The sequence below is a fragment of the Rattus norvegicus genome, chromosome 14, assembly GCF_036323735.1.
Source record: "Rattus norvegicus strain BN/NHsdMcwi chromosome 14, GRCr8, whole genome shotgun sequence".
NCBI lineage: Eukaryota > Metazoa > Chordata > Mammalia > Rodentia > Muridae > Rattus > Rattus norvegicus.
The window spans coordinates 61370298-61395110 of NC_086032.1; the positions used below are offsets into that span (position 1 = coordinate 61370298).

Below are 24813 nucleotides of genomic sequence, written 5' to 3' on the forward strand. Positions count from 1 at the left end.
TCCTATGCATTGCTTTATATGCTTAGCTTCATCACAAGGCCTGACACTTAAATGCCCAACACATATATGATGAAAAATTCAAACAGTAAGACTAGCAGAAACTAATTGTAGTTCTCTGTGCTACAGTGCACTGCACTGCAAAAAGCTCAAATAATGAAGCAAAACATTCCCGTTCTTTCTAGCTTGACTCTGATCAGCTTTTATGGTGAGTTGAACATGCTGATTGTGAAAATTCAGTTATGAGACTTCTAGCTGCATCTCTAGTACTCTAAATCTAGGTCTCTCTGCTTTGATAAGTGACCTCCAAAGCCTATGTGTTAAAGGCTTGAACACTCTTCTACTTCATATGCTCTTGAGAAGTGCTAGAAGTTTAAATGCTGGTACCCGTTTAGAGAAGTCCTGTTACTGAGAGCTGACTCTGAAGGGGCAATGGGCCCTGGCACCTTTCTGTCCTTTTCTTCGTACCCAGCTGCCATGTGTCAAGTGACTTTGCTCTCTACCTTGACTCCTGCTATGAGGTACTGACTTGCCAAACTGAAAAGCTGTAAGGTCCCATGACCATGAACTGAGACTGAAATATACAGAAAAGTAAAGCACTCCCTCTTAAACGTCAGTGTGTCATATACTGTGTCACTGTAACAACAGAAAGCTGAGTCTCCATGTCTGTAAATAGGGACAATATTACCTGCTTCAGAAGCTATAGTAAATGCTCTGACAGCATCAGATTCCGAGACAATACCTAGAAAACTCTGAACAAAAGCCTCTTCGGGTATATACTTAAAAAGAGGCACTGTACCTTGTATGATGATACTTTTGAACCCACCATTTAACCAATTCAACAAGTACTGATTGATCAGGATCAAGTATGCAAACAAAGAAAATGAAGACGATGTTTGTCTTCAAGAAGTCAACCATATTGGCTGGAGAGTGGATCAGTGGTTCAGAGATCCTGAGTTCAACTCCCAGTACTGACACAGCAGCTCACAACTGTATGTAACTGTAGCCCTATGGGATCTGTTGCCTGACCCCCATCTGCATGTCCATGCAGAACATACATACATACATACACACACATACATACATATATACATACATATACGTATATGTATATATGTGCTTTTAAAAAAGAATAGGTCTACCACATCAATGACAAGAACATATATGTAGTAAAAATATGGGAAGAATCACAATGACAGATTCTAACTATCCATGACTGTATAGCTGAAAGAGTCTAGAATATTCAATTCAGCAGATGAATCAAACAGCAATTAAGGAATTAATGGCACAAGTCATGAACAGCTCTGGAGAAAACTTGAAACTGCAGAGTACAGGGAAAGAAAGGGTCATTCATCTGACCCAGAGGCTCCATAGTGAAAGTGAAGATGGTGCATTCTCAGCAGAGTTGATACCCTGAGGCAAAACTGGTTCTTGGAAGGAAAATAATAAATAATTTATTAAAGAGGCACGTGGAGCACCAAAGCTAATCCCCACCCAACATAACCTTGTTCATTGCCATTTATCATTGTTAGAGAGGAATTAAGCTTTTTCCTTAGGAGAGTGATCATGAAGAATGACAAGCATTGGTCTAACTGGTGACAGAGTAAACCACGGAACCAGAGGGCCAGGCACAAGGCTAACCGTTGGGAAGTAAGGAGAACCTGGTACACTATAAGAATCTAAGAGTTCAGTTCAGGGAAGGTAGTTGATATTGCTTCCCACACCTTCCTTGAGCTATAATTATCCAGAGGAATGTTTTTATCTACAGTCTGGCTCTTGGCACCAACTACTATCCCTACCATAAAACTTGAGATATACTTACAGCTACATATTTAGAAGTGAAAGAAAACAAAAAGTTTATTAATGTGACTGGAGAGATGGCTCAATGGTCAAGTACAGTCCTGTTCTTGCAGAAGACCCAGGTTTTCTCACTTCAGACAGCTCACAACTACCTGTAACTCTAGCTTCGGGGGTGCATTCGCTCATATGCAAAAACACTCCCACATGAAGATATATATACATAATTTTAAATATTCAAAATAGTTTTATTACAAAGAAAATATTTGACTAAAATGTAAGGAATTAAGAGATAAAGAAAACTAAAATTCTATATCTTATTTTAATTTTGGTTACTTTCCATTTTCTTCATATGAAAGACTTGAATTTGAGATGGCCAATGGTTTTTATCTTCAGAAAAACTGGGGAAGGAATACTAGAATAACTCCCTAGGAAGGGACACAACAGTACACTGCCTACAGACCCGAGGCTTGGGAAGCCAGCCTCAGCTTCACAGGTATCACAATCGTTCAGTATATCCTCCTTCCCCCTGCCCTCCCCCCTTTTTGAGACGGGGCCTCCAAAGGCCCAGGCTGGTCTCAAACTCATTGTGGAGCCACACATGACCTTGAACTCCTAACTCTCCTTCCTCTGCCTTTAGGGTACAGGCATCAGATATGCACTACCATACACAGCCACTCAAATTATTTTTCAAGTTTCATATGTACTTTTGCCCCCAGTTCAAGCCCCGGGGATAGAAAAGTCTCCATTTGAACTGTTACTAATGAGATGGGAAAACGATGGATACTTTTACTTACTTTATAAATTAGACTGTCCACCAAAAGGTCGTGCTGTATCACATTGGTTTTCAGCTGCTCATAATACAGGATATCCTAAATTTAAAAGTAAAATAGACAAAGATTCAATGTTTATAAGGTCAGCCACAAACTTAATAAACAGTAAACAATGATAAAATTATAGCTATTAAGAGGTATAGGGCCTCTTTTTTATTCATAATTCACATACTCATTACTATATGATAGCCAAGTAATAGTAGATGTTCAATAATATGCCTATTTCCATCACTGGTACCTAGTGGATTTTCAATCAATTTTGCCAAACTGATTTTAATAAGAATGGCTCTGCCCTGCAGTGTAAAGGAATGTCAGTGCGGGGAGGTGGAAAGTGGTCAGGGGATGGGTGGGGGAGCACCCTCATAGAAGAAGGGGAAGGGGGACAGGATAGGGGGTTTATGGACAGGAAACTGGGAAAGGGGATAACATTTGAAATGTAAATGAAAAATATCCAATAAAAAATAGCAATAAACACAAAAAGGAATATAATATTTATGAACTAGGTATATCTTTTGATTTCTTGAACAATGTGAAATAGGTCCATGATTCTTTTTTTTTTTTTTGGTTCTTTTTTTCGGAGCTGGGGACCGAACCCAGGGCCTTGCGCTTCCTAGGCAAGTGCTCTACCACTGAGCTAAATCCCCAACCCCCGAAATAGGTCCATGAGAACGAACTATCTTCCCCCACATTTGAGGAACTTAGGCCCAGAGAGAAAACTAAGACGTCTCTGTCCACAGCCACAGACTGGTGAGTGCTGTAGCTCCAGCTTGACACTCTCCTAGCTGGCAAGACTACCAATGGCTCCCCCTTGGCAGCTTGGGCAGCTCCTTTGCATACTATGAGAGCTGGTCCTCAGGCCCAGCCAGCTCAATGCCTCTAATTTTGTATACCCTGATTTTAAAATAATGGCCCTACAGATGGAGACTCAGGCTGTCTCTATGCAGTCTGTCCCTGTGCATAATCTACAATAAGTCCTCTCCTGCACTATGCTTTTCTGTGTGCAGGATAACTGGGTAGTGCAGAACTGCCTGACTACTCTTCAAGAACAAAAGTTCAAGTTCCCCTAGCCAAATAAGGTGCTATTTTATCGACACCTTTGCCTCTATAAACTCTGTCACAGGAGAGGTGACAGCTCGCTGTCCTGTCCATTTGGGCTTTTTCAATCTGAAAGCCTGTTTTTCCTGGCCATGTGAATTTCCACAGCAGAGAGTCCTCCTTCACAGTATTGTCGGCCAGTGCGTTAGGTGCTCTTTCTCTGTAGAACCTGTCAGACTCTTCTGGGGAAGAACTACCTTCTGTCACTGTGCTGTAAACATTCCTTCAAAATAACATGTTGCTTGAGTTTTATGGTAAATGCTGACAACTCTCTAAATGTTCTTTCTGGCTCTGGGTTTCTTGCATTAGGAAAGGTCTCCACACCACATATTTACACAAACAGCTTTGAAAAACTGCTAATTTTCACTCAAATGTCTGTAAGCCTCCTGGAACTTTTTATTGCATCTGGTATCAAAGGGTCCTATTATTTTCCGTGAGGGTAACAGTGAATTATCAGCATCAGCATTAACAGTGCCATTAGGAAAATTATAGCATAAGAGCTATTTATTAATCCAGCACCCTGTTTTATTTGATAATAGCTTGGTTATTCTTAGGCATTTAACCTCTGTAAAAACCTGAAGATAACTACACCTACCTACAGAGTTTGTCCTAAACACTTGGTTCAGATAAGGTGATGTTTTATGGTATTATGGCATCCCATCGGAGAACATGACGGAGATCGTAGTCATGCAAGACAAATCCACAACCTCCTGTGAGCTTTAGAAAAATGATAACACCAGCTTTGTTAGGTTGATATGAGGGGAATGGAAACATACAATAAGCTCCAAATGGGGCCTCCTCTAGAAAGCAGATTTTCTGAGGGTCAGGTTTTATTTTCTGCCTTTTGGGTACATTTTCCTCATATGAGCTCTGTGGCTTTCCTACTTTCTTGACATTCAATTTTTCATATTTCTGCTATTATAAACCAGGTGTTTTCCACTTTTGCATTTCAAGTTCTTATTGATAATATGGATAAAAGCAACTGATTTTAAACATTTTATGTACTATCTTACTAAAATATTTTAATTATAGTAATGTTTTAGTTTTCTAGGTATTTAACGTATCGTGATCATCTCTGGAGAGCATGACTGTGTCTCTTTCTCCAATCCTAAACCAGGTCACTTCCCTGTCAACACTGCCTGGAGCCTTAAAAACGATGCTGCAGAGCAGGGGCGCTACTGCAGCCTCGTTCTGATCCTGGTGAGAAGAGGGTGAGATGCGCCGTTCAGCTCTTACTCAGATCGCCCGTAGGACATACTCACAATCAGTACTTGGATGGCGACATTTGATTTGGAATGGCCTTTGGATTTTATCAAGGCCATATGGCACTGACTGTTCCTTTTTTCCCCATTAATTTGCTGATGTATGTGACTGAAGGCCCAATAGCTGTACCACCCACTACTCAGTGCCCTGCCCATGTGAAGTCAGCTGCTCCACGCTGGACAGGACAGCCGCCTTTCCCCACTCAGTGGTCATCTATGCTATATGTGTAGCCAAAGAAGATGGCCACTCCTGTCAGAGGCAGACAGCTCTGCAGGACAGAAGTACTACTGATGAGGTACGCTAAACTACATGTTGCCCTGGGACTTTTCTATCTCCTCTAGAAAGCAGAGAGAAACAGCCTGGTGACATCTGAAAAGGCTGAGTGAGTTTATACTACTAATATTTAATTCAATTTGTTAAAAATGTTTGTCCATATGTATGCTGGCATTAAAAACTGAAATAAAACCAATTACAGAAATTATTTCCATGGGTAATATACATTAAAATATTTCATCTGCATTACTCATGAATTATAAATGCTCACAGATAATTTTACTTTAATTGCTATGCTCAATAAATTATTAGCAATTGTATCTATGTTTTTATTATCAATTAATCAATGCTTTCCCTAGTCATTGCTAGAAAATTAATAAGTATCTTAATAAGAGAAATCATTAAAATACTAATTTTAGGACCAGATATTTCCATAAAGAAATATATATTCAATTGCATTGAATAAAACTTTAAACATAAAGACAAATTTTATTGGGTCCAATTATTCAAAAAAGTCAACAATCCCATAAACATAACTATGTAGTGATCTCATGGACTCATTGAACTGGTTAAACTTCAGACAAGTAATACATTATTAGCAACAAAACAACAAATAAAAATACTGGATGACTGAATGAAAACAAGGCCATGCTTGTTCCAAAGCCATCTGTCCATAAGAACGTCAAGACTGCAGGCTAGATGTCAAAAATATGTCACAAAACAAGTTTATATGCTTTTCAATGTGCAGTTAAAATATATTTTCTTCGTAGGCAAATGGTTGGAACTGGAAAATATCATCCTGAGTGAGGTAACCCAATCACAGAAAAACACACATGGTATGCACTCATTGATAAGTGGCTATTAGCCCAAATGCTTGAATTACCCTAGATGCCTAGAACAAATGAAACTCAAGACGGATGATCAAAATGGGAATGCTTCACTCCTTCTTTAAAAGGGGAACAAGAATACCCTTGGCAGGGAATAGAGAGGCAAAGATTAAAACAGACACAGAAGGAACACCCATTCAGAGCCTGCCCCACATGTGGCCCATACATATACAGCCATCCAATTAGACAAAAGGGATGAAGCAAAGAAGTGCAGGCCGACAGGAGCCGGATGTAGATCTCTTCTGAGAGACACAGCCAGAATACAGCAAATACAGAGGCGAATGCCAGCAGCAAACCACTGAACTGAGAATAGGACCCCCGTTGAAGGAATCAGAGAAAGAACTGGAAGAGCTTGAAGGGGCTCGAGACCCCATATGTACAACAATGCCAAGCAACCAGAGCTTCCAGGGACTAAGCCACTACCTAAAGACTATACATGGACTGACCCTGGACTCTGACCTCATTGGCAGCAATGAATATCCTAGTAAGAGCACCAGTGGAAGGGGAAGCCCTGGGTCCTGCTAAGACTGAACCCCCAGTGAACTAGATTGTTGGGGGGAGGGCGGCAATGGGGGGAGGATGGGGAGGGGAACATCCATATAGAAGGGAAGGGGGAGGGATTGGGGGATGTTTGCCCGGAAACCGGGAAAGGGAATAACACTCGAAATGTAAATAAAATACTCAAGTTAATAAAAAAAATATATATATATTCTTTTTCTAATAAGCAAATGAAGAGGCTTCTGTAGCCTTTATCAAATAAAGATAGCAATAGCACGTTCACATTGATTTTAGTACTAATTAACATACAATAAATTATAATAATTTATTGATATGGTATATACCAAAGTTTCTGTACAGGAAATAATCATGCAATTAAACTTTTTTTAATTTTTCTTTTAATTATTTTATATGCTGTATTATTCAGCTAAACAAATGTTTAACTTTTAGCATATTTTAGTTAAAATGCTTTGGATATTTAATATTCTATCTATTGGAGCTAGAGACATGGCAGAAATCTAGATAGACAAGTTATCTTCATAAAACTGGGTTAACCTAAGACATAAAAGAATTTTTTAGAAATCATATATATATAGGTTATCTGCCTGCATTCATGGTTGTATACCAGAGAAGGTATTGGGTCCCCCTGGGACTGGAGTTACGAATGGTTTGTGAGCTACTACATAGGCTCTAGGAATCAAACTTTAGTCCTCTGGGAGAGCAGCCAGTGTGCATAACTGCTGAACCATCTTTCCAGCCCCAAGACTGTTTTATAAATCAAGGAATTTAGGCACAAATTCAGAGACGGTTCTTGGCAGGTGACATGAGCTACCCTTTCCTAGGGTCACCACTGTGCAATGTGTTTTATTATAGTGTAGACAGTCATATACTTTATAGTGTCTTCATTTATTCAGAACAAAATACTCATAAATTAAAGGTAAATGCTATTTTCCACACTACTGTAGTTCCTCAAGATTTAAAAGCATCTACTAAACCATTTTTAAGGCTGTCTTCACCCTCAGAGCAGTAGGAGAGAAAGGGGTAACTGTTTATGCCCCTCTAAGGAGTCCTACTCTCCCATGAAAATAGAAAAGGAAAAAACTTTTTAAAAAAAAGGTAAATTAAAATGAAGACGAAGATTCTTCCAAGGACAAAACAGGCAACAGCATCAAATACAGCAGCTACCAGATTAAAAAGTTCGCTCCTTGCCCTTTGGCAACGTGCGTAGGGCATTTGCTGATATCAGTCGGGACATATACACTAGAGTATGGCAGACTGAGCAATTTATTAAATAAAGCAATTCGTCTTATTAGTTAATGCAAATCATTAATGGAATTCACTATAGCAAACTTTTGTTTAGGATGAAGCTTTGAGTGGAAAGAGGAACAGGGAGAGCAGGGGAAACACAGACTCTAATCTACTTCAGTTCCTACAAGAGAGGCAGCAAACTGACTCCCTGCCAGCCTGCAGTGGCTATCTGGGGGTGGCTGCATAGATGAACTTTTTTTTTTCTATAGTAGTGTTTGTTCATCTCAACTTGGACACCATTCTCTAAGAAAGAATTTGATGACCATAAAGGTAGTCATATTGATTCTTCATGAATATGTCTATCTTTAACTTCTCAAAAATTAAATAAGTTGCGGGTTGGAGCAACAGCCCAGCACTTAGGAGCACCGGCTACAATTCTAAAGTTCTCTGTTCAATCACCTGCTTGTAGACTCCTGGGCCAGGGGATCCAATGCTTTCATTTGGCCTCTGAAGGCCCCACGTGCAAGTGGTGTACAGATATACATTCACACATTGTCACACACAACATTTTTTTAAAAATATTATGTTTTAACTAAATAAGGATCCATTAATTCAACAAATATTTCCTGGCCATCTTCAATGTTATTAGGTATGATTTTTTTTTCTCTCTTGCCATATCAGTCAGAACAGAAAAATAATAGTAAGTAAGTATTTGTTGGTTAACTATCTAGTGAGAAAGTTCTAATGTCTGTATGGGTGCCAGGCAGACTTTCTAGAGAAAGGGACAAAACAGACTTGGAGTGCCACAGCCTGAAATAGGGGGAAATACTGTTTGTTTGTTTGTTTGTTTGTTTGTTTGTTTGGTTGGTTGGTTGGTATATGAGACATATGCAGAGATCACAGAAAAATAAGGTGTGTTAAAGAATCATAAAGAAAAGGTCTAAGATTTTTATGCAAAAGGGCAGAAACATCTGGGTGAGGTCTTTGCCATTAATTTTAGCTCTTAAGAGGCAGAGGCAAGCAGATCTCTGAGTTTGAGGCCAGCCTGGTTTACAGAGAAAGTTCTAGGACAGTCAGGGCTACACAGAGAAACACTTCTGGGAAAAAAAATAAAAATAAAAAACAAAAAAAAAGAGAGAGAGAGAGAGAGAGAAAAGGTAGAGAATGCATAGAGCATGCCAGAGAGGATGTTTTAAAGGATTTGTAGGGAACGAGGTTATGCAGTACACTGGATGGTTTGAATCCAGATACAAAACACTATTTTGAAATGAATTGGCAAAAATATGTCCAGAGAGAATTACACGACTTTCAACCATGCTGAGGAGCCGAGGCAAGAGGGAATTACTGGTGAGTGCAGTATGAGAGTCAGGTGGGAAGGAAAGAATAGCACGGCCTTTCAGCTGGGGTTCTTTGATGGACGGTTGTACTTGAGGAAGAGCTGAGACACCTTGAGCCAAGGTGTTCTAAAGATGTTCATGTGCATCATCAGTCCCATCTGAAGCTGAGGAGAGACCGGACAAGACTGTCAATCTGAGGGAACTGTGATGGGAGCCAAGGAGCTGAGGAGGCTTACTAAATGTATAAATGTATGAATGAGAAGAAACAGACCATCAAAACCCTAAAGCCCATAGGTCTATAAGTGGATATGTAGTTTAACTGACAGAAAATTAATTTAGCAAAAAGTATTTTCCTCTCTCTCCTTTCTCTACCCCACCCTCAATGAATTGCCTGTAACAGTTATTTGCAAATCATTCCAATGGTTTTCTGAAAATTCTAGTTTCTAGTTATAAATATTAGATTTGGCATTTAAATTTAAAAATAAAAATCCCTACCTCCTCAAAATGAAAATGTAAAAAATCACCTTGAAATACTGCAAAAAACAATCATTAGCTGTCATTTTTAAAGTGATTTTTTTTGGAATATCCTAAATTTGGTTTTGAAAAGGTAACACTTGCTTTACAAAGAGAACATAATTTGCATCACTCCACAGCAGCGAAGACAGCATGCTACTTGTGAACTTAAATCCAGCCAAGAACTATGCCTTTGGGATCACAGAAACAGAAACAACCTGTCCAACTTACTCAAATCTGTTTTGTAAACAATTATCTCCAAAGGGTTACCACAAAAGATCAGCAAAATCCCACACTCTAACACTGCTCAAAATCCCACACTCTAACACTGCTCAAAATCCCACACTCTAACACTGCTCAAAATCCCACACTCTAACACTGCTCTGCAATACGTCACAAGCTTTATCTTCACAGAAAAGATGCTGGCAGCGCGGAAGATTTAACACACGCGCGCGCGCGCGCGCACACACACACACACACACACACACACCCCTGCCCCCAGAGCTCCCAAGGACTAAATCACCAACCAAGTCACATATGTAGCAGAGGATGGCCTTGTTGGACATCAAGGGGAGGAGAGGCCCTTGGTCCTGTGAAGGCTCGATGCCCCAGTGTAGCGGAATGTAGGGAGGGGAGGACGGAGTGAATGGGTGGTTGAGAGAACACCCTCATAGAAGCACGGGGATGGGGATGGGGATGGGACAGGGGGTTTCTGGACGGAAACCAGAAAGGGGATAACATTTGAAATGTAAATAAAGAAAAAAATCCAATAAAAGAAAACAAACAAACAAACAACTCAAGTTTGCTCCAGTTCCTTTGCTCCTTACCTCAGGCTGACTGGAGATATTCAAAATGAGCGCCCAGAGCTCCGCTCTCAGTGCAGTGGGGCTTCCCTGTCGGACGTACTGCTGGGCAGCAGCGCTGTCCTGCTGCGCTAGAACTGTCAAATGCAAATGATAGATAATCCGTTAGGAAATTCAAATGCAAGGACCATCTTGGAAATCTTTATTATAAATCTTTTGGGAAGCAGATCCTCAGCCTGCATCTGAGAACCCCATCTGTCTTTGTCTTCCTTCACTCTCTGCCTTTCCAGGTGGCAGAGGTACAGCCTGCCCCGGGTTCATCTCCCCAGGTCCTCACCGTGCTTGCCCACAGCTCCACAGACCTACAACCACTAATGAGACTGATGTCTGGCTCTGTGACCAGGCAGAGCCTCATCTTCAGAATCCATGATTCTCATAAATGTACGCTACCAAGTCATGGGGCTTCTGTTACTTAGAAGGAGCACTGTGCATACAGGATCCTGCCCACCAACAATGTAAGAATATTAAGGCACCCATTCTACCAAAAGACTTCTTAGCTCTGCAAATAGGTTTTTAAAAAATAGAAAAGAAATACAAAACAAAGACTAATAAACTTTCAACAAAATTATCCTTAAGTACCCATATTTTTTTAAAAATCAGTATAATATTAATTTGCCTTCATTTTATTTTCTTTAATTAAAACATGGACATAAAAAGCAAAAATAAAAGCAAACAAAAAGTGAGACATAGTACAAAAGCAATATTTATCTAATAGCATCATTTTCTTGTTTCCTTTTACAGTGAAAAGGAAATTTTCTGCTAAATGAAAATGACAGGAAGAAAGGAGACAAAACCAGCATAATAATGTAAAAGGATGCTCAGTATCTGAATGTCTAATGAAAGAGGCTGAGCCTACAAAAGAGGCCTTTGAAATTAACATGACTTTGAAAAATTGCAGTAGGGACATTGGTACATGACAGTAATTGTCATGGACAGTTCAATCTGACACAAAGCCTTGTTTGCACCCCAAAGACAAGAAAGGATTATAGAAACAAGACAAAGAGTGCCCAAAAGATGGGCAATTGTTCCTCCTGCTCCCTTATTAAGCCTCATCATTGTGAGCTGTCAGTGGATTTTAGAGCTCTATCCTCTCCTGATGCAGGAGCATGCCCTCATTAGCGCTAATGAGAGGTGTGTGGGTGCATCAAAGAGGAAGCTGCCTCCTTGATTATGAGATGAAATTCTGCTGCAGAGTGCTCGACTCTCATGAAGCTGACAAATGTTGGTCTGCATTTCCTGTTCAGCAAGCCAGCTATGTGCTTAACTTACATTTACTCAGACAGCTAACACAGGGCATTTTGCTTCTAAAAAAAGATTTCCATTAGATTACCTGCTCAGCTAAATATCAGAACTCTACAGTGCTTCAGTTTACAGAGAATAAATTTCACCTGAACTTATTTCATCGGGACAGTTAGCTAGCTATCTCATTTATTTTTTATAGATTTTAATAAATCTGACTAAACTTACCTTTCTGCCCAATACGCACATGCTCATTTTCAAAAAGTTCTAAAAATATTAAAAGAAAATAAAATTATTAGACACAAACATGATCAACTACATTCAGAATAAGAAGTATTTTTCCCAGTACTAATACTTTTAATTATCTTAAAAATCGGGTAACTATATAGAAAACATAAGAATTTCTTATTTATAAGAATTTGTGTGTGTGTTTATTTGGCACAGAATCTTGCTGCTCCAGCTGGTCTTAATCTCACGAGTGTAGCCTGAGGTACAACCCTCAGTGTACAACCCTGCTGCCTCGGCGGTCTAAGGCTAGGCTTCTAGGTACTCACTACCGCATCTGGCTCTGAAAACCAGAACAAACAGCCTAAGGGTAGAGAAACTTTTCCTAAGTTGTTAAAAGTGAGTTCACACATTTAACTGGGAAGCAAAAATGGGCAAATTGTTTATTTTGTTAAAATAGAATATATTCTCATACAAAAAATACTTCTGATACATTGAGAAAGAAGACCTATCATCTCAGGCGGGAGAGCTGGCTGGGGGCTAAGAGCGGCTGCTGCCTGCTCAAGTGCACTTGAGCTCTGATCACAGCATCCATGTCGGCTGCTCACAGCCACTGCAGACTCCAGCGCCAGGGATCCAGTGTCTGCTTCTGGCTCTGTGGCTCAAGTGTATGCAGTGAATAATTCCAAACAGGCCGCACCAGTTCTATGGAGCTTCAAACAGGACCAGCCCTATGGTGTTACTAGAGGGAGGCATGAGCTGTTGTAATATGCTGTTTCTTGATTGGGTTGGAGGTCACACAGTGTCTACTTTGTAATCCATTGATCTGCATAGAGCTGGCCTGTGTACTGGGAAGCTATAACTTGTCACTAATTAAGTGTCACATGGGAAATACTAACCAGGAGGCACTTGTGTAGAATCATCTATACCCAGTTGTCCTGTGTTTAAGCCAAGTTCTACAAAGCATTCTTTCTGAAAAATAACATATGGAGAATTAGCACACATCTGGCTCTGGTGAATGTGAAAAGGTTATTTGTACCTAGATACGTTTAAAAACACACATGTAAAAATGAATCATCATTTCATTCAAGTATCTAAGAATGGTAGCAGACCCTAAACATTAGAGCTGTGTACTGCAGATATGGCTGTGCGTCAGATTCACATGATATAAGCATAAGTAGAAAAGTGATGGCATACACAGTGAGAAAAATGTCTACACAGTACTTTTCTGGTACAGGAAGTGCAGAAAGCAACTATGGCTTCTAGAAGCATGCATGAAAGGAAACATGACGTCAGAAAAGTCTCCTCCCAGTGCTCAAGGCTGTGATCAAGACTAATGGTCAATGGTGGCAACAAAAAGAAATGCCAAAGGAGCAGGCTGGAGCTGGGCCAGAGGACACCGCTGTACACAGGAACCAGAAGGGAGACAACATCGTGTGAGATGATGTCACAGGTGAGGCAGGCACAAGATAGAATGAGGCCTGTCATTGGATGAGAAGAAAGGATGGGCAGGAGAAAAGTTTGAAGGAGGAGGAGGAAAAGGGAATGGAAGAGAGGGGAGAAGGCAGACAAGTTCCTGCAGAGAGAGAACATGGAGGCTGACGTCAGGATTCCATTCTGTACCTTTACAGGTTGTTATAAATGTTCTTAAGGGGTGGGTATGTACAGGGCTTTGCATGTTTAGGTGGGCAATTATATCTTATCAATTGGATCAAAGGTTATTGTGTTGTGTGTTCTTTCTTGTAGCGATTTAAGTGTAAGAGAGTGTGCAGCGGCTAGAGACACTGAGCCGCCGTGGAATTAGGATGTATATTTCTGCCAGTTGGTCTTGGGAACTGGATGGGTAGAGAGATTGTTGCCATACTCAGAGAGAGGCCTTCAGCAGTGTGATACGGGATGGAACAAAGTGGGTGAGATGCTTTGTTGACTTAGATTAAGATATTTAGCAGATATCTTGGGGCACTGCAGTGCCAACCTAGTGGGGATAAAAGATACCATTTTATTTGTTATATTTTTATAACAACAACATTGTCCTGCTGGAGCCTTTCAAATATCTCTCCAGAATCAGACTTTATTCATAAAAATAACATGAGCTTTCAGGCAAAAAGACAATAGTTCAGATCCAGCACAGTGCAGCAGAGCAGAGTGGAGGATGTGGAGCTGACAGATGGGGCAGTTACAGTGCACCTGTCATCCGCACTTCCTGTCTGCTCTGACTTCTCCTTGCTTTAGGTTACTCATTATGGCCTACCTATCTGTTTAGTTTCACCAGAGGTGCTGACAATGCTACATTCTTCATTATTTTGGAATGAGTGACAAAAGAAGGCATAATGGAGACTTCAGTCCACCATCAGGAAATCTCACAGTTTCATTTTAAAATGAAGGCCTCACTGTGTTCCAGGGCAAAGGCAGTTTCTCTTAGTGTCTCACCATGTTCTGGGCTCCAGGGAAGTTGGTTACACTAAATAACATGTGCTTTCTTAAACAGCCTTTTATCAATCTTATGATTTGTTCCAATCATTTTTTAAAAATTTATTTATTATGTAACAGCATATGTGCCTGCAGGCCAGAAGAGGGCTCCAGATCTCACCACAACTGAGGTGTATTGGAGCTGAGGTTTATGAGCCACCATGTGGTTGCTGGGAATTGAACTCAGGACCTCTAGAAGAGCAGCCAGTGCGCTTCAGCACCCCAATCATGTTTATAACCACACATCAAATGCCCAAGTCCCTGCAAACATCCTCATAGATATTTGTTCTTTCTTAGACTGGGCAAAACATTTATAGGCCAATGTAAGCTTTCTTGACTTGTACACAAAAACTTGTTCTTTCTATGTACATATTTCCACCAAAAAGGATGTCACATTAGTAATTTGTTTAACACATCTATGACTCAGATTATAATAGATACATGCTGCACTAAAATATTTTTCTAGTGGTTATCTTCTAATACACATTAATTTATTCTTCAAGGTCTATACTTACCAATTCAGGGATGTCTTTTACTTTCAGAGGAACTTGGATTAAACCCAAATGAGTCCTAAAACTAAGAGAATCACCATTTTCATAATTTGGGTTGCGGAGATTAATTAATACCTTTAAAAATAAACAACAAGCCTGGTTAGTTTCTTTATATGTCTTTTCTTGCCAAACATGATAATTCTTGTTGTAGCACCTCAGGTTAAAAAGTTATTTGGGATCATGCCCAACTCTTCAATTACACCATCATATTTGCATATCTATACAACAGAACATACCTCAAGAAAGTCCTTAGGTGCATAAACAGGTCGAAAAAGGCTTAAATCTAGAATGAGTTAAGAATAAAACAAAATTTCAGATAATATATGAAATGACCATAACAGAGAGAGTGACATAATTACAGAGTACTGACCATTTGTTTTACATTATGTGAGACACTGGGAACACAAAAACAAAACCTGTCTTTGACAACGTAAACAACATACTATAGAAGACCTACCGAGTTTCCTATAAAGATTCTGTATGAGCATTTCAAAGTACTTAGAATTCAAATAATGCATTCTCAGTGAATTCCTCAACTTTGGTTAAACTTTTCCAATTTTAGTCATACTGTCTCCTATTATAGTTCCCAGACTAGTTTTAGCAGTGGGGGCTGGGAGGAGAGCAGCCATGTGTGTGTCTGTCCAAATGATTATAGGCATCTACAATATACAGTTGTTACTCATTATGTTTACAGAGCTGACTGTGCATGAACTTTAAAGACAAAATACAATTTAAAAACACTTTAAATTCTCAAAATTTATTTTTTCACTAGTCAAGCTTTCCTCAGCATCTCAACATACTTAAGCTTACAGAATTTCTATGTTAACTAAAAGGTAAGTCTTGGGAATCTAGTAAATGAATTTAATTTATGTGTTTTTCTTTAATTTTTATTGTTATATGTATGAATTCAAATAAGTCTATAAATACAACTGAATTCATTTAGTGTTGCTCATATGTTTTAGGGCTGAACATTTGGTGTTGGGTAACTACTTAGGGGCATCCCTAGGGAAGGCGCTGATCTTTCCTTCTCACAGACATTAACTATCTAGAACCGTCTAGGAGTGGGACCTTCATAAGATCTTCCCTGTCCATGTGAGCATATCAGCTGGTGGTATCCTTATTCGGGTCTTGTTTAGGCCACTGTACTATGTTGCTGTCATTTTATGGGTACAGCTTTGCTGTCCTCTATAGAAGACATAATTTCACAGCAGACACCCTGGTCCTCTGTCTTTTACAACCTTTCCCCAGTTGATAAATCTATACCAAAGCTCCTACATCTAAGGTTCAAGGAGCATTACAGAAGAGGTGACAGAAAGATTATTTACTTTTTTATAAAAGTTTTAAAATGCTATTTGGAAAAAATGGATCAACAATTTAATATTATCCAAGTAATGGAAAACACAGCTTAAATGTGGAAATTCTTAGGCTGCAAAATAGAAATCAACAAAGCAGACTCTGGGGATTAGTGAAGGTGGAAGGTCGCCATGCCTCTGAGGAAGTATTATGTTATTTTAATTCAATCACCAATCCTGTAGGAAGTCCAACATACCTGGCTCATCAGTTCCCATTTCATTCCACTTATTGAGAAGTTCTTTCTGCTCTCCCACTGGTCTCTAAAAGGATTTTTTAATTAGTTTTAAAAATCAGTAACTTATTCAAAAGTTCAAATAAGGTACTATAGCATACAGGAAACTAAGCATTGAAAACTTCTTTGAATTATACATAAGTTAAGTTTTAAAATGATTGGAACATATCTAGTCTCAATGGTTTAGTTAGAACATGATTTTAATGAGTCTAAGAAGAGAAGGTACAAGATCAGATTGGCCAGTAAATCTCACAAAGAACTGCTCCTCAGCCATATTCCACAGCTCTTACCCCATCAGCAAGCTCAGAAATGCATGGCTGGGTGAATACGGCTGTTTCAGTAGCATTATCTTCTGATGTGAAAGACAGAATCATATCATACTATGCATTCAAGCAAGGTTTTTGTATACACTACACTGTTAGTACTTCAGGCTCTCCTTAAAATATACGGTCTGGATCTATTCAGTGGTGGAGGATAACTAACAGGTAGAGAAGAAAGTGAAGAGAAACTCCTTCTCTACTCCTGTGAGTAGCTACAGCATCTAGAACAGACTTCCGGTGATTTTTCTTTCCTTTTCTACCTCTCACACCACTAAGTAAGAAGTAGAACCCAAAGACTGCAGAGATACAACAAATTACTCTTTTAATTCATTACATTAATACTAGAAGGTGTCATCATGTTGCCAATTACAAGGCTGCAGTAATCTTGAACTTGAAGACATAGTGCTATGGAGCTCATTTACTCAGAATGTACGAAAACTAAATGTCATTAAAATCTTTGAAGTATATTCATTCTTTATAGCTGTGGTGGTTTGAGTGAGATGTTCCCTAAAGTCTCAGGCATTAAAATACTTGTTCCCCTTGTTGGTGGTAGATACTATTTCAGGAGGCTCAAAGGTGTGGCCATACTGAAAAAAGTATGTCACTGGGGTGTGCTTTGGGAGTTCAAAGGGTTGTACCACTCCCAATTTGTTCTCTGATTCCTGCGTGTATCCTAGCTGCTGCTCTAATCACTATGCCTGACAGTGGGCAGTGCCAGGCTTCCTAACTGTAACAGGGATGGACTCTACCCCTCTGGAACAGTAAGCACCAAATAAACACTTCCTTCCATAGGAATAGGAAATAGGAAAGTAACTAAGACAATAGCCAAATATCTGAGTAGGCTACAGCATAGGTTCATTATAGCAACCATTAAATATGTAAAGAATATGTACAAAACAACAACTGACAGAGATTTTTATTTATAAAGACACACCATTAAATGAAGAATACCAAGCCTATTATACAACTTTATGACATTTTTAAGAAGTTAACTCACAATAAAATACTTTAGCAGAAAAATGTTAAATGTACCTTTCGTGCTAATGGGATACTTAGTTCTGTGCACATACTATTTAAACTCTTCAAAATTCTTTTTTCCCAACTTCCCTGAAACAAAACAACAATATATCATTGTTTTTCACTAACAATATCTACCCTAATAAGAAAACCAGTTACTATGATATACACAGAAATGGCAAAGCTAGTTGAGGTTATCCTCACCCATTAGTTCACTCAACAAACACTGATGACTTCTCTCTGTGTGCAGATACTGACTGTCCAGAGTGCTGTGGTGTCCAGTCCTTTAATTTGGATAGTCTCAGATAGATGCATTAAAGTCTTTTATCCCAGTGGTGTATAGTTGAGATGCAAGGGAACTTTTGAGAACTAGAGCGTAGTGAGAAGTCCTTTAAGGCACTGGGCAGGAGTCCTGTAGGTCATTTGGGGAACCAACAGACATACACATAGTGTATTTTGAGTTCCCACAGGTGAGTCCCACCAGGAAGCACGGACTCTGGAGCATACTGCTCAGGTCATGTTTCAGGTCTACAGCTGGCCGCATGTGTGAAGCTGGGCACAGTGAGCCACGTCCTTAGTTCCCGTGAGCTCAGTGTGCTACTAACACTGCTGTAAAAGAAAACTCACCCACTGACAAGCACCATACATCTACTAGTTTCTTCAGATACCACTTTATTTGAATGTACCAATGGAGTTCCCAAAATATTATATACAAACATGAGCTTTCATAGTCACGGAAGTTTAAATAACACTGGATAAAATCTTAAATGTTTAAATATCAGTTAATCCAGTGTTGTTCAAACGTACGCAACCTGATTGGTAGGAAAGCTGCAAACTCTAGAGATATCACCAAGAATAAATATATGACATATTTCCTCAAACTCTCCATGGTTTCTATTATACTACATCATCATTGTAGTAGTTTGAATATGATTGGTCCAGGCACTGACACTATTGGTGGGTATGGTCTTGTTGGAGTAGGTGTGGCCTTGTTCAAGGAAATGTGTCATTTTGGGGATAAGCTTTAAGACACTCCTCCTAGCTGCCTCGCTGTCTTCTCAGACACTCAGCTTCTTCTCCAGCACCATGCATGCTGGCCTGCTGCCATGCTTCTCACCGTGATGATAATGGACCAACCAAACCTTTGAAAGTGTTAGCCAGTCCCAACTAAATGTTGTCCTTTATAAGAGTTGCCTTGGTGTCTCTTCACAGCAATGGAAATCCTAACCAAGACAATCATCTAATTTAAAGGAGATTTTAATGAAAGTAAAAGTTAGGATATTGCTAATGTATATACTACAGTGAACCTGGCAATGGGACACAGCATAGTTTTTTCTACAGCATTAAAGGCATGACCTGGAGCAGAGGGATGAATGAGTTCACAGGATTTCTATAGGAATGATTCAAAATTTTCATAATAAAAATGTTCAATCTCTTTCTGAGGCCATGTTGGGGAGAAGAACCCCATCTCTGCCTGTGATGGTCCTACAGTCCCTTCCAGCACTCAGAGGAAGGTTCCCAAGCATCGCTGTGCCAAAGAGGGAGGCAGGGCTGTGCCCAGGAAAGGACGGTGAAGAGAGAAGGGAGCAAGCGACAGGCTCGCTGACTTTACATGTTAATGTCTTCTCATAGTTTCTGTATGTGTTTGCTTGTTTGTTTGTTTATTATATGAAAGTATATTGTAACTCTCTTCTGACACACCAGAAGAGGGCATCAGATCTCATTACAGATGGGTGTGAGCCACCATGTGGTTGCTGGGATTTGAACTCAGGACTCTGGAAGAGCAGTCGGTGCTCTTAACCACTGAGCCATCTCTCCAGCCCTCTGTACGTGTTTTATTTTTAACTTTTAAACTGGCTTCTCTCTTGTTGTCAGCCAATTAGCAGTGATAGCCTGCTGGGAGAGTAAATTTATTTTAAATATGGTATCAGTAACACTGGCTTCAAAGGACAGAGAGTTTTTTTGTTGTTTGGGGAATGGTGGTTGTTTGGTGGTTTTGTTGTTGTTGTTGTTGTTGTTGTTGTTTTGTGTGTGTGTGTGTGTGTGTGTGTGTGTGTGTGTGTGTGTGTGTGTTCATCAAGTTTTCATTCTTTTAAATTCACAGGCCATGAGGAACAGATGGTTATAGAAGGCTTTACCCTATTTCAAACTTCAGGCCAGTATGGTACGTGACCCTTTCTTTCTATGTAATGTTTTCCAGGTTACCATAGTTAAATAGGTATGACCCTTGATTACTAAAAAGAAAAAGGCAGAGTGTACAAGACTTATTATTTAAGAGATCCTTACCCAGTCTTTATATGGCAAATAATATATATTATGCCAATAAAAATACACTATGCATTGCATTGCTTGGCATGCAAGAAGAAAATGAAACGAACACTGGCCAACCTGTGCTTTCCTCATGTACACCAAAGGTTCTTTGAGATGCTCAGGGGGTGCAGAAGGATGACTGGGCAAAGGAAACCTAGAAGCAAAGAGATGCAGCTAATTAGCATACTGAGCTCTCAATAATGAATTACCTTGGTAAGAAGTCGATGCTACAAACAAAATAAGAGTATTCATTAATAGTTCATTTGTATGTTCAGAGTCTAATAAAATATTTAATTATATCATCCTACCAATGGTTAATGTTTGTTTTGTATTTCACACAGGGTCTCACTGGGTAGCCCTGGCAGACCGGGAACTCACTACACAGACCGGAATAGCCTTGAACTGTTTTTGCCTCTGCCTCCCAAGCACTGAGATTCTATGTGTGCAACACCACACCCAGATAAAATGCAGTCGGTCAAGAACAGAAATGCTCTGGCTTATAGTTCTGGAGCCCGGTAAGTCAAACATCCAGGTCCCAACATCTGGATGACATCTGGTGACAGATAGTAAGACACTCACTGAAAAAAGACAGTCTCAAACCTAGCCTTTTACACTATCTTCAGTTCAACCCCTAATGACTCCAGAGGGTTGCAGTTGGTAATATTATTACAGTGTCAATTACATTTCACCTATGAACTTCGGAGGGGACATTTAAACCATAGTAGACCACTTAAATAACTGTTTGACTGGATTTTTAAGACTGTTTATTCTTGGAGTTCAGGTTAGAGATTCCCTGTACACTCATTATGAGCTATGGCCTTTAGTTAGCCTTAAAAAACAAGTCTGTGTATCTTTACATATATGTGAACTTGTGTATGTTCGCATGCCTGTGTCTACCTAGTCTTTCTCAGTAAAAAGAAGTCTGATATTGAGCTCTCACTTTCCATGATGTTTTATGATTTTTTTCTCCTTTGGTTCAGAACCCAAGTAAGAAGAAAGGCAGTATTACTGAACTCCCACAAAACTCTCAACTAGTTATTAAAAAATATTAAAGTTGCATTGTGTAGGATATTAAAGGTATAAAAATGAATGAAAGATAGGCTTTGTCATTAACTAAAAAGGCACAATCTGTCATACAAAACTATTTTTAGAAATACATCAGTTCACTAAAATAGAAGTCATTACTAAAATCTCAGACTGAAAAGCCAGAATTGAGAATAATACACAGCAGGTATCTCTACTACATTGTGTGAAGTAAATATTTACTTGTCATAACTAACACCTATTCCTTTAGTAGCCAGAACTACCAATGGCATGGTTGCAGTCAATTTCAGTAATAGATGGCACTTACATTCGATGTTATCTGAGACGTCACAGACCACCTTAGAAGATGATAATAGGCAAAGCACTAAAATCTAACTTTAAAACGTGTTGGTGGTTTGAATGAGAATAGCTTCCACTGTCTATTTGAATGTTGGGTTCCTAGTTTTTGGAACTGTTCATAAAGGAATAAGAGATTAAGCCTTGTTAGAGGAGGGGTTTCACTGAAGATTATGTTTTGAGGCTTCAAAAGCCCACACCAAGCCCAGTCTCTTCCTCCCTTATACCCGCCTCAACCCCCATCTTGGCCTTATGCACCAGGTGGAAGCTCTCAACTACTACTCCAGTAGTATGCCAGTCCACCTGCTGTCTTGCTTCCCACCAAGACGGTCATGAATTCACCCTCTGAAACAGTAAGCAACCCCCTAATTAAATGATTCTTTTTATAAGTCGCCTTGGTCCTGAAGTTTCTTCACAACAATAGAAAAGTAACTAGTTGTATATCTAAAGTATAAATCCTCAGGTCTTCATGTGAGCCTACCTCAGAAGCAGTCTGATTAAACAACGGTATCTCAGTTCCCAGTCACATAGCTTAGACAGAGACTGTGGGAAACGGAGTGTTAGAAACTACAGCATGCTAGAGACAGATAAAGTGGTTAAACAAAAGAGCAGATACACCACTCCTTTGGCCTATTATACACATCATGAGGGCAGGATGTGTGCTTAGTTTTCTACTCCACACCCTGAGTGCAGAGAGAACACTCATGAATGGTGGATGAATAATGGGGTATTTAATAAACCACCAAGTTAATATTCTGCAGCTATAGTTTTGAGAGCAAAATTCTATACATCTTAATAAGGACTGACAGCAAATAAAAATAAAAACATTAGGTTTTTAGTAACAATAATAATCTTGTGAAGAAAAAGAAATTATGTATGGTCAGTTTGTAATAACTGAAAGAAGTATAATGTTTTAAATTCAACAATAAAAAGAAGAATGTAAGTATTATGACAACTATCTCATTACCTAATTGCCTTGGATGAATATATTCTCAATATACAAACTGGTAATATAGAAAATTCCTACCTATCTATTACTCAGACTCAGACTAGACTGCAGTGACTGTGATAGTAACTTGCTGGAAATTCTATAAGTAGTCTAACAAGAGTATAGGTATAGACAGCAACAATAATTTTACTACTTACAGAGTAAGTATAGTTGAACAAAATAGTATCTCAAAATAGATGGGAAAAAACTCACACATTCAGTTCACTATAAACAGCATTCTGAAGTTTCTTCTCCCAACCTGTTAAGTTTTAAAAAAATAAGTATTAGTTTCTTAAATATGCAACGTAGTAATTTTTATAGCTTCTTAACTTTATTATTTTACGTATATGTGCTTAAATGTATATATACACACCAAAATTCATGCATGAGCCTGCGAGTGTCAGAAGAGGGCATCAGATGCTCTGCAACCAGAATTATACATTTGTAGGCTGCCACGTGGGTGCTGGGAACTGAACCAGAGACCCTGACGACAGCAACCAGTAATCTAACTACTGAGCTCTCTCTCTAGCCCGAACTTAATAAATTTAACTCACTAAAATGTTGGCATCATGGTTATTTGTGAAAGAAATTAGCTGCTATCTAAGTAAAACTACTGAATCCTTCTCTTGAGTTAAGAGTAATGCCTTCTTCCACTACAGAAGCTCTAAATGCGTGCCAGTGTCTGAACTGACACTAGGGTGAGTGTGTCAGCATCAAGAATAGACAGTCTGGTCCATACCAGAGAAAGAACATAAGAACCAAGTACAGAGGCTAGTTAACACACTGCTGGCCAACAATCATGTACCATTCTAAGGAGCCACCAAGCAAAGTCTCAGCTCCCACATGCAAGTGCTGGTCCGATGTTAGGCCTTCTTGTCCAAAAACTAACAATTTCCTTTCTTTTTTTCATTTCTGGCCTCTGGGATTTTTCGTTTGGTTTTTTTGTTTGTTTGTTTTGTTTTGTTTTATTGTTTTATTGTGTTTTGAAAGCATAGAAAAATACTGTAGAAGGAGAAGATATGCTGCTTGAGCTACTTATTTAAGGGTATACTCCCCACACTAGGGACAATTTTGACTAGGAAGAAAACAAGTGACTAATGAGAAGCAGTCCTTTCTACAGTGTCCTCGCATGTTGGTACAGTTTCATTACAATATGTGCATTCTAATCCTCTCCAAACAGAAGTCCTCAAACAAGTTACATCAGTTTTGAAGTAGCTGGAAGTCTGAGAATGCTGGGGACTTAACAAACCTGATATTTTAAAGAATTCCTTAATATCTTCTTTGAGTGATTCAAGTCTGATTTCGGGTCTCTGAAGACAGGCCTAGATTTTTGGAAAACAAGGGAAAGAGAAAATAGAAGTAAAAGTTAAGTCATTTGAGTTGTCATGCTAACAAATATGTAGAAAGAAACACCTGTTTTTTGGTTTTTGGTTTGTTTGGGTTTTTTTTGTTTTTGAAATGCACTTGGAAACTATATCAGCATAGACCTGCCTGAATTGGTTCCCCACAGAGAAGGTCTCCTTGCCTACTTTCATAATAGCACTCTAACATATGCAAAATACATCAACGTACAGCTTACAAATACTTAGCATGCTTAGCTAAAGTCCAAGTAGAAAAAGGCTCACATTTTAGCCATCTAGTTTCACATTAAATCTGATGTCTATGGCAGTCACACCTGGACAAAGATCTGCTGATGTGTTACATGTCTGGATAGTGCCTTCCAGGTTGGATTGCTGCTCAATATACATGTGTTGTGCCTATTTTTCAAAGTCCATAAAACCCTATTCATTGGTGTTTATTATAAGGTTTCTTTTATGTTCAACTGGATGCTTTGCATTCCACACTGCAGTTTTTGCCATAAATAATGTACTTTTCCTGCTTGTGATGGATTTGATCATCCTCAGTGTGTGGGAGTTTCATGACAGTTTTGTCTGGGAAACACTAGAAACACAGTTCTTAGCAAGTTTGTTACTTCATGGTATTTTATACTCGCTCAAACCTATGAAATCAAAGATTGCTTTCATTCATCTACCTTGCTCCTTTCCTCAAACTTTAAATCTTCTGCAAGGAAACTGCCACCCACCTGACCTTCCAGGTCAGAAACTTCACATTTAGCAATTCTCAG

At 39.2% G+C, this 24813-nt stretch overlaps 1 protein-coding gene across 5 annotated transcripts in view; it reads right to left on the reverse strand.

Annotated features, from left to right (window-relative positions):
- The window catches only part of Tbc1d19 (TBC1 domain family, member 19), a 115914-nt gene that overhangs the window by 73105 nt on the left and 17996 nt on the right, over positions 1–24813 (reverse strand). For 4 of the 5 annotated variants that reach the window (NM_001106008.2, XM_063272931.1, XM_063272929.1 and 1 more), the window contains exons 2-12: positions 23938–24010; positions 22902–22947; positions 20399–20474; positions 18026–18100; positions 16638–16701; positions 15325–15371; positions 15053–15163; positions 12968–13040; positions 12072–12110; positions 10569–10681; positions 2592–2666 (exon numbers count right to left, since the gene is read on the reverse strand). In NM_001106008.2, coding sequence (NP_001099478.1) covers positions 2592–2666; positions 10569–10681; positions 12072–12110; positions 12968–13040; positions 15053–15163; positions 15325–15371; positions 16638–16701; positions 18026–18100; positions 20399–20474; positions 22902–22947; positions 23938–24010 — 792 coding nt within the window. The remainder of the gene's footprint in view (positions 1–2591; positions 2667–10568; positions 10682–12071; positions 12111–12967; positions 13041–15052; positions 15164–15324; positions 15372–16637; positions 16702–18025; positions 18101–20398; positions 20475–22901; positions 22948–23937; positions 24011–24813) is intronic. The other variant, XM_063272928.1, reaches the window with a different exon arrangement.